A 10,940-nucleotide genomic window follows, 5' to 3' on the forward strand; every position below is an offset into this window, starting at 1 on the left:
AAATATAACCCGTATAAGATGCATATATGTGCTTTAAATGATGTAAATGTATATATATATATATCATTTATATGTGTTATGATTAATACATAACATATGCTTTAAACAGCTTATTAAATTATTATTTGTGTTTACCTGGCCGTTAAAGAGTTTTCTCCAAGACAGCGAGCGATGGCGAAGTGCGAATTTGCAAATTGTTCAAACTTTGGAATTTCAACTGCTGGAATTACAGCGGCAGTCGCCGCTTCGTTTGGGGGGTGCTGCAATTAAAGAAGTTGAGAAAAAGAAGAAAGATAAGGAAGTCTTTTAATGCAATTCGCGTTGAATTCATAGCTTTGTTTTCATCTCAAAGCTAATTCATATTCGCTTTTTATTCGACCAATGCGTTTAATAATTAATTAATTAATTATTTAAAAAGTAATTCATATTAATACTTAGTTAATAAACAACTAATTAATTATTAAAATAAATTAAGTCGTATTTTGCTGGAGTTGTTTATTACTCGCAAGGAAGAAATATGCTAAAGTTTTTTATTTATTTTGGTTTGATTTACAGTTTATAATATTTAATTTTACTTTTAAAGTTTTTAACTACATATTACAGTATTGATTATATCTGCTCTGAACAAATGAATAATCGAGGAAGTCTCAGCAAACTGCTCCATCGTCTTTAGTTAAATACCACTGCTATTTCGTATTTATTGATCATTATTTATTTATTTATTTATTTATTTATTTTATTATTAATTTAATTACTACGCTTACAAGTTGAATCGACGAGAAAGCAACGCCGGCGCACTGCCAAGTGGTGAGACCGACAGAGCCAGAGACGATTTCTGCATTGAAAAAAGAAGAAAATCAAAATAAAATACAAACAAATAAGTGTATTATAAAGGGTATAATAAATATATATAAAACATATTAACTTATTAACATGCAAAGAAGCAGAAACGCCTATTCAATGATGTGTTAATACCGACAGAATAAACAGAATGAGAGGTCCGGCTACACAGCACAACAGGGTTAAGGAAGAGATTGAAGACATATAATAGAAATAAACAAATAAAATGAACAAAACAAATAAAATAAACAAAACAAATAAAATAAACAACACAAATAAAATAAACAAAACGAAAATAAACGCAGCAAATAAACTCAAAGGCGTAAAAGGAAAGAGATGAAGACATACAGGCCTCGAAACAAACAACAAAAAGAAGTCAGTGTGGCTGGAAATAAAAGAGTGAAATAAACAAAGCTAATAACAACAAAACCAAGCAAAGTAGAGGAAAAGAAAGCAAAGCGCGCGAAACAAACAAAGCGACAAAACACTAAACACGGCGAAGACAGCAGGATAATAAGAAGCACGCATGAACAAAACAAAGCAACAAATTAAACAAAAGCGAAATTAAATAAAGACTCACCATCAGATCTGCCTATGCTGAATACAGGCAAAGCAGTTGTGCTATTTCCAGCCTTCACAACGATATGAGAGGGGTTAAAAGATAATTTAACTTCATTCCAAGACCCCAGTTTAAAGCCCCATAGATTTGTTTTGCTTAAAATGCTGTACACTCCTTGAAATCTTTTTCTTATCCGAGCAAACGAAGGACTCATTTCAAACAACATGTAGTTTTCTCTGTCTCTGTAATTAAACGCAGCTCCAACTACTCCTGAAAACCAACAATATATACAATAATCATGTATTATTATTATTATTATTATTATTATTATTATTATTATTGTATTAGACAATACACACACGCAAACATACACTCAAACAGAAAAGAGCAGCGTGATCAGGTCTTTTGAATGCATTTAATGAATACACATCAATTATAATTTTTTTATTTAACTTAAAGCGACTGATTGAAGAAGGCGTAAAGAAGAAATAAATAAATTGTTTACCTTCGCACTGAGGAAAAAAATTAAATGCAAATTGGCCTTCATCGCACGAACGGTGTCGCGACAGCACAAGGATCGCCGGCTCCTTTGAAAGAAATAAAAATTAAATTCAATAAACAACAACAAAATAAATCAAACAAAATCTTTTTTTCATAAGAAAAATAGCACTTACATCCACTGCAACAACGGCAGTACAAAGAATACACATACCAACAACAGTAATAGTAATAATGAATAAACAGTACTAGTAATAATGAATAATAGTAATAAATAATAATAATAATAATAATAATAACAGCAAGATGTATTATTATTATAATTAATTTGGAGTTGATATCTGTGCTGTTATTTCAACTTACTTTGTTTTGTTCTCCGCCGACTCCTGCCTGAGAATCAGCGCATGCAAATTAAGGCAAGCAAATGAAGTAATGAGTTGAATGAATTAATAAAAAATAATTATTAAAAGCCCTTACTCACCACCTGAGCAATCGTCTTGTGCTCTCCGCCTACATCTGCTGCATATTTCCACATAGACGGCGACTCTGTCTCTGTCGGCTCCACCATACTCCACTCGTCTGAAATCTTCCCTACAAACTTTGAAGCATATTCATCACTAAGTGTAATATTGCATGCGTGCAGCAGCAGCAGCAGCAGCTAGTGCACCAGCAGCAGCAAGTGCAGCAGCAGCATATTCAGCAGAAGCACGTGCAGCAGCAGAAAATCCAACAGCACCAAATCCAGCAGCACCAAATCCAGCAGCAGCAAGTGCTCCAGAAGCACTTGCGGCAGCAGCAAGTTCAGCAGCAGCAAGTTGCAGCAGCAGCAAGTTGCAGCAGCAGCAAGGACAGCAGCAAATGAACTCACTGCTTCTCTGTAGTTGCTGCAGACTGAGGGATACGGCGGCAGCAGCAACTCTTTTGATTTGTCTCCCCCCGTACAAGGAAGGGGTTTGACGGTGGTCTTCTGAAAGCATGCGGAGTTTACACCGCTTGTGAAGAAGCCAATTGAACCCGAGTTGAAAGACCCGTCGATCAAGTCTATTTGCGCTGCTGCTGCTGCTCCTGCTGCTGCTGCTGCTGTTGCTGGGAGAAGAGCAGTAGCAGGACCAGCAGCAGCACCAACGCCTGCGTCTGTTACTTCCGCAACGACGATTGAAATACGTTTCATTTGCTTCGTGATGGTTATGTTGTATCGCTGTCCTTCTACAAAACCCCCATCGTCTATTCTGGCTGTCTCTGTAGGGGCCCCATTAACAATTCTCAGCAGTCGCTTGAATCCTCCATTTGTATGCTGTTTGTTTAAAGAGGGGAAATAAAGAAAGGAGATGTTATACACCGTTTGTCTGCATGCGTTTCTTACCTGGGTTATTTCAAAGAGAAACATATTCTTCTCGTCTTTGACGTTGAATGCAAACCCCATCGAACCCGCACCGGAAGCCACCGCCTCCGTCGTAAAAACAAAATCAAAGAAGTTTTTATCTCGTAAAAACGCATAGCTTCCGCTGGTGGCGCTGCTGGGGACAGAGGGAGAAACTGCAGAAGACTGACAGAGACGTAGACGGCCTTCTTTAGAATGAGGAGCGAGAGAAGTAGCAGAGGAAGCCGATGTCGGCTGTATATTCCACTTGCTGCTGCCTGTGGAGTTGGGGTGTATGTGCAGGTTTGTTGATTCAAATGTTGTTCATTCTTCATATGCGAAAAAAAGAGCAAAAGATATTCACCTATTGATAATTTCGAATCCACAACTTTAAAATTTTCGGTTATTTCCCCAGCGTTTAAGGAATCTAAGCCCCAGGGATCTGCTTCAGATTGCGCTGCTCTTTCTTTTATTGTCTGTACAGTTGAATATGACTCCTTTGATTGATTTATTTATTTCGAGTGCACGGCCTCTCACCTTTTGTACTTCTTCTGAAGCCATCTCCAGAGCCTGAGACAGCTTTGCAGAACAAACTTTTATATGCGCCGCCAGGGCGTCGCCTTGTCGTTTCGTTTCCTTTGTCTCGTTCTGCATTTGAATGAGTACAACGTGCATCGTTAATTGAAGGTAATTAGGTGCATGTACACCTCAACACTCTGCTATCCGTCTCACCTCCAACCTCATTTCTATGCGCTCTGCTGGCTTAAGGATAGCGCGGGCTCCGGAGACAGCCTGCAGGTTTTCTCGGAGTTGAACGAAGTGTTTGTTTGTTTAATTAAGTGTTGCTTGAGGGTAAAGAAAAGGCATGCATTCGCTTAGTTAAATACTTGTTGCTTCACCTGTGTGGCTGTAAGGCGGAGATGCTCCACTACTTCTGCGTCGAAGCCCCCTAGCCGTTGCCATATAATGAGAGATAATTGATTTATTGCAATTGTTGTTGCTTCGTTCAACTCCTCCACAGCTGGCGAACCCCCAGAAAGAGGCGAATGGCCTCCCCCAGCACCAGCTGCTGCAGGTGCTGCTGCTGCCGCTGGTGTTGCAGGGACCGCTGCAGCAGAACCTGCTGGTGCTGCTGGTGGTGTTGCTGCTGCCGGTGTTGCTAGTGGCGCTGGTGCTGCTGCTGGAGCTGCTGAAGCAAACTGTGGGGAGAGCAGTGCTGTATTTCTCGCTTTATTGTCGGAATAAGGAGTTAGGGTGGCCTCGGGAATGAACAATGGTTGTTCAAAGGAATCCATTTCAAGAAAGCTGCTGGTGCTGGTGCTGTTGGTGTTGCTGCTGCTGCTGCTGATGCTATTGGTGTTACTGCTGCTGCTGTTGTTGTTGCCGATGCTGTTGGTGGTGTTGCTGTTGCCGCTGCTGGTGCTGTTGGTGCCGCTGCTGCTGGTGCTGCTGCTGTTGGCGCTGCTGCTGGCGCTGTTGGTGCCGCTGCTGCTGGTAGTGCTGCTGCTGGTGCTGTTGATGGTGCTGCTGCTGCTGCTGTTGATGTTGCTGCTGATGCTGCTTGTGCTGATGCTGTTGGTGGTGGTGATGCTGCTGCTGCTGCTGTTTGTTGCAGCAGATGCATCGACAGGGCATTTCCTCGCTGCTGGCTGTACAATGAAGGCTTTTTCTTTTTTGTTGGATATTAAGCGGCTGGCTGATTGAATTCCGTTTTTATCGCTGCCTTCAAACTCTGAAGGAGTTGAAACAATTTGAACAGACGCTTCGCCTCCTCTAGTGAGGAGCCCCGAGTGAATTGCAGCAATGCATATGGCACTGTCTGCAGCGTATACCCCTGTCTCTCCTCCGACGAGTTTAGCTGCCTCTACTGTTTTATTTAGAGGGAAAGGAGATGCATTTGGAGCGCTTTAAGACCGAAAATAAACAAGCAAGGAGCTGTATTGCCACCTTACCGTTGTGCATGCAGCCCTCAGGACAACGAACGAAAAAACTGCTGCCTGGGGGTCCATCAAAAGACGCATTTCCCTCCACTGATGTGGTGCAGGTTATATCGAGAGGCACTTGGGGAGGGTTCCACGCATCTTCGTTAGTTGAACCTGAAATGTTTTCCTATTAAACCCTTTCTATTGCATATGCATGTGCATATTTGTTTGTCTGTTTGCTTGCTTGCTTGCTTGCTTGCAACAAAAAGAAACGAGACGTACATATTAAAGTAGACATATCCGTAGCAGAGGAATCGAAGAAGATTAAACCCGTAGGCGATAAACCGACGGTGTTGGAAATAAAACCCCCATTCTTTTGTGCATCCACAATAAACTCGGTAACCTAAGAAATGCATTTCATTAAAACGTGCAGACAAATATATATATATATATATATTTAAATATATCATCAAATCCAGTCTTATCATCGTTGTTATGACATGAAATGTTTATTATGTTTGCATTCGTAATGATATTTATAATTAAACTTTCATTAATAAATATGAATCCCACTACCACAGTATTAATCTTAACAGTTTAACTCGCTGAACTTACGTCTTTCTTGAAGTCAAGTGAGTAGAAGACATTCGCCCCGTTGTTAATTGCAACTGGAACTGGATTAGTTAAATCCATTTCCATTAACTCTAACATTTGCTGCAAGCTGCTGATTTGTCTGCGGCTGTGGAGATGAAGAGGCTCTAGGCCTAGCTCTGTGTTTAATCCCCATATGAGTCAACATTAAATAATTATTATTATTCATTGCTTTCTAACAGAAACAATTTACAGTAAAAATAATACTATTCAACTTACTGCTGCACGCTGAAACTGCATCGCGAACAGAGATAATGCCGTCGGTGTCGGCGATTGTAGCGAAGGTCGCCCCCGAAGAAATGTCGCAATAAACTCTTAAAGGCTTTGCAACGCACATAGGAATAACCCAATAAAAGCCTGATGTTGCTCTGCTGTATTTACTCTTCAAATCATAACAGTCTTTTATAGCAGTCTCTGGAGAGAGGCCAGGGATGCTGCTGATGGTTGCTGTTCCGTGGATTGCCTGCAACTCCTCCTCTGAACAAAACAATTCAATAAATAAGTTAATAATTAGAATAACAATAAGAACAATGAAAATGCTATTAATCGCTAAGTGAGATCACCAAGGCGCGCCAAAGAATTCATCAAATCCACAACTTGTGCATTAAAAGCCGTATTCCTTTCGCTTGTTGCTTGCTTTTCAGAGACGCATCTTTTTGCATTTTGAGTAATCTCTTCAACTGCTGATAGTCTTGCAGCCATAGAAATACTTGCATTTGCTGCTAGCTGTCCTGCCTGCTGCAGCTGAAGCCCCGCTGATATATCAACTTCAGACACCAACTCTAAAAAGTATTTATCGCGAGCATCTGCTGATGTCTTCGCCTTCGTGCATGGCTCTACAATCGAACGCAGCCGATTGCTGTACACGGAGAAGGTCTTAATTCCGTATACAAATTTGTCTTTTAAAATCCTGCATACAAACAAGTCAAAATCAACCAACAGAGATATAGGGTAATAGAATTAAATGCACAACGAGCTGTAAATAATAAATTAATTAATTAAATTAAATTAAATTATATTAACTGTAAATATTAAGTTTATTAATAAGTTTTAATCTAAATAAATATATCAGGTGTAAAGGAGAAGCACTTTATAATGAGGTATGTCGTAGGGGGGTTGATGTAGGGTTGAAATTTGTATGATATCCACAGTATGATAGATGATATTATTTTATACAGTAAATACTATAGTAAACAATATAGCAAACGCCATAGCAAATAATATATAAAGCGAATTAACAAACGATATAACGAGCGATATAAGAAATTATATATCAAACGATTTAGCTAACGACACAACAAACGATACACTGGACAGTATATAATATATATAACAGACGATAAAACGCTTGAAATAACCAGCGATATAACAAAGGATATAACGTATGATAATATAATAAGCAAACTAGCAAGAGACAGCTAGTGAAATAACAAATAATACGACAGACAATGCAGCAAACACCACAGCCAATAGGAGAACAAACAAAGCAGCAAAAGAAACATCAAAGAGTTTGACTAGCTAGCTGCATGCATCTTCAACATAATTATCGTTTGCTGCCTCACCCCAGAGTTGGATGTGGCCTCTCGAGACGAAGACGCACGTAGCGAGCGATGGTGGCTTTAAGATCATCAACTGTGGTGTACATACAGTTGACGTTGTTGCGCGCTATTTCTTTGAAGTTGGCGCCATCAGTACTTGTTAGAATTGCGTAGCTGAGAGCCGGAAACTCCCAGTCGATATCTGCAGCCCTCAACTTGTATTTATCGCCTAAGTCCAAATCAAACAACACAAATTCAGGAACTGCGTCGCGTGAAAATTCTTCAGAAGCCCAGAACGTATCGGCTTTCCCGTCTACAGCTGCACCCGGCGAGTGGTTGCTGCCACTGCTGCTGCTGCTGTCGCTGCTGCTGCTGCTGCTGCTGCTGCTGCTGCTGCTGCTGTTGCTGGTGCTGTGGGCTTCGGAGTTTCTAGCCACGTCGCTGCTCCCTGCTTTGCTTCCCATTTGTGACAAGCAGTAGTTTCCCCCTCGTAGGATCTTCAGCTGGTTGTTCGGCTGCAGCTCCCTGAAAGCAGCCAGCAACAACGGCAGCAGCAGCAACAGCAGCAGCAGCAGCAGCAGGATGAAAATGAGAGGCGTTTGCTGCACGTGTTGTTCGTGGATTCCCTACCAAACAGTTCTCCCGTCTTGAAAGTTGAATTCATTTTCGCAGTTTGCTGCTACGACTTGGCCTCCGCCTTGTACGACATTATCTTTTAAAACTGCACATACACCCAACACTGGGTTCTTCAGTTGTCCTGTGGTGTATGATTGCAATTCATTAAAGTTTATTGAGGTCTTTTGTTCATAAAGAGGTTATATAAATGCAACAAATACCTCTCTCCGTAAACTGCCAAAGGGCTCGTTCATCTGCTGCAGCAGCAGACATCAGACAGCCGTCTAAGACGATGTCGCCTTCTTCATCGCTTTGCAAACAAAGATCCTGTAAACGCAGTTATAATATTCAAGCAGAAAACCCGAATGCAACAGCAGTAGCAGTGGCATTACTTGCAGCGGCAGTAGGAGCATTGCTTGCAGCAGCAGCAGCAACAACAGCAGCAGAAGAAACAATCATTGTAGCAGCGCAGCAGAAACAGCAGCAGCAGCAGGAGAAGACACATCGCCTACAGCAGCAGAAACAACACCAGCTGGAACAACAGAAGAATCATCTCTTACAGCAGCAGCGGCAGCAGCAAGAACATCAGCAGCAGCAATAACAGCAGCAGCAGCAACAACAACAACAGCAGCAGCAGTAGCAATATCATCAGCAACAGCAATAACGGCAACAGCAGCAATAACAGCAGCAGCAGCAGCAACAACAGCAGCAGCAGCAATATCAGCAGCAGCAGCAGCAGCAGCAGCAGCAGCACACTTGCCTGGTGTGGACTTGTGATTCCGCTTTGAATACGAATAATAGGAAACCCCCCACCGAGAAGCTGCAGCAAACTAATGCCAAAGTATTGGCTTTGCGGGTCTTTCATCAATATGCGGATGCCCTTCAAATTAACAGCGCGGCCGAAGGTCAGCACTTGGTGAAATTGAGCTGAAGCAAAATCAATTAAGTATAATAATAATAATTATTATTATTATTATTGCTATTAGGAATATTATTTTTATTAATAATTACGTATATTGTTAGTAAGAATAATTTTACTGTTAGTATTATCAGTTGGACTTCATTAGATGCACTTTGCAATTTATTATTTTGTGTTTCAACGCTGTGCATTTCTTTCGTCTGCACTTTGCATGCGCCAACTGTCTTTGATTACTCCCAACTTTAATGCACAAAAACAAGCAGTAATATATTATATAGATTATAACAACCCTCGAAGCATTAGGCGAATAGCAAACAGAGCATAACAAGAGCATAACAAGCAGTAATTAATATATTATAGAAATTAATAATTATAGAAATAGCGGCAATATCAAACAAAGCATAACAAGCACAAATTAGTAGCAATATTGTTCTTAAGAATAACGGCAATGTTAAACAATGCATAATAATAACTCACGCCCCGCAGCGTTGACATCTTGAAACGGTATTATTTCCTGAAATGGATCTGACCCATCAAAGCTTGCGGCGACAGCAACTGAGAAGAGGAAACAATTCAAAAAAATAGAAGTGGAAAATTTGTTTCTTTTTGTAGCTTTTCACCTTTTCCAGGAGCGTATGCCCAGTTAATTTCAACACCTTCAACAGATCGCCGCGTTTTAAGCCGCCCAGTCCAGGTGATTATATCTTCTTTTCGATGATTTCCTTCAGAACACCAATACCCCGACCCTCTACTTAACGCTTTGTCAGGGGAAAACTCGCGGAGGCCCGCATGGCTCACGCTGGGGAAGAAAGAATTCGCTTCTGCAGAGTCAATCTTAATATACGTGTTCACCACCATCTGATCTGCAACAGCAGGCAGCGGCACTTCGGGGGAAAAGGGCAGCGAAATGAAGGCCGCTAAGGGAAGAAAGGTCAGCCATTGTACGTTAACAAACATAATTCGAATATTTAGATCATAAAAACCGAAGAAAGCTGGGCGGAAACAACACAAAAAACGCACACAAACTCCGGCAGTTTCAATTTGAACTTTGAGGTGTATGTACACCTGAAAAACAAACCAACTACGTTTCCTATACATGCAAGAGCGGCATTTGTGTCTTTAAAATTCATTTTAAAGGTAAAATTACCTCTTTTTGCTTATTCCAAAAGAACAAGTACAGTGGGATAATTGAACTGTTCACATTGTGCTGTTAAGCGACACTTGATCGTTTCGTAGCAACGGGAGAAGACGAAGCGTTTTTCCTACCTCTCCTCTGTTGCCTCTAAGGAACAATTATCAATATTCCTTGGATTTCCAGAGTATAAAAGAATCTCGTCTGCTTCTCTGTCACTTAGGCAATGTCGAATTGAACGCAGGAAGTGCACTTAAGAGCCGCATGCAGATGCAATGTATTCAGTGACTGCGTTCAAAACATTTCGAGTTGTACAGCATTTCTTTGGAGATATACAATCCCCAGCTAAGCTGCCTTCATCTTGCAGCATTTCCTGCCTATGGTGTAGTATACAGACAGCGGAAGCGTCTCAGTAGCAACTCTTATTTTTGTTTTTTCAGTCGACTTTATGTTACTTTGTTGTCTGTCCTTCATCTGTTTGGCATTTCGCTAGGACATGAACAAATGCCTGTGCAGCGCAGTAGTCATGTGCTAACGGTACTTAACTTTGGCGTTCTCAGTTTGGAATTGATACCCCCAAACCCTAAACCCTAAACCCGAAGCCCTCATTAGCCTTCGTTGTCTCTTTCTTTTTATTTCATTCGCATGCGGGCGGTATAAGGACCCCTCTGTAATTTCTGCGTTAGTGCTTTCTGTCTCTGTTTAATCTGCATCATTTTCCTTATCTCTACTAATAACGCTTAAAACGTAAACACCAGCACTGTAAACCCTAAACCCTAAACCCTTTACAATTAGCGATCCCTTCTCATTGCACTTCAAGTGTCTTTGTTCATGCTTCGTTGCAAACCAACCAAAGATCAGTTGGACCCCTACTTCTACTGCACTTCTTTCAGCGAGAATTTAAGG

The 10,940-nt window shown here is 41.0% G+C and overlaps 1 protein-coding gene across 1 annotated transcript; it reads right to left on the reverse strand.

Annotated features, from left to right (window-relative positions):
* Positions 1-135: 135 nt before the first annotated feature.
* On the reverse strand, positions 136-10,032 carry EAH_00044650 (F5/8 type C domain-containing protein, putative; the record flags this gene model as incomplete). Its single annotated transcript, XM_013394824.1, has 18 exons — positions 136-260; positions 765-835; positions 1,421-1,669; positions 2,375-2,488; positions 2,840-3,344; positions 3,795-3,905; positions 4,157-5,124; positions 5,210-5,353; positions 5,462-5,582; positions 5,795-5,949; positions 6,050-6,307; positions 6,394-6,740; positions 7,393-7,893; positions 7,999-8,089; positions 8,205-8,310; positions 8,738-8,910; positions 9,523-9,894; positions 9,981-10,032. Coding segments are annotated over 18 exons (4,463 nt in total), but the record flags the coding sequence as incomplete, so codon positions are not given.
* Between the last annotated feature and the right edge of the window lie 908 nt (positions 10,033-10,940).

The sequence above is a fragment of the Eimeria acervulina genome, genomic scaffold (genome assembly GCF_000499425.1).
Source record: "Eimeria acervulina Houghton genomic scaffold, Eah_scaff620, whole genome shotgun sequence".
Classification (NCBI taxonomy): Eukaryota; Apicomplexa; class Conoidasida; order Eucoccidiorida; family Eimeriidae; genus Eimeria; species Eimeria acervulina.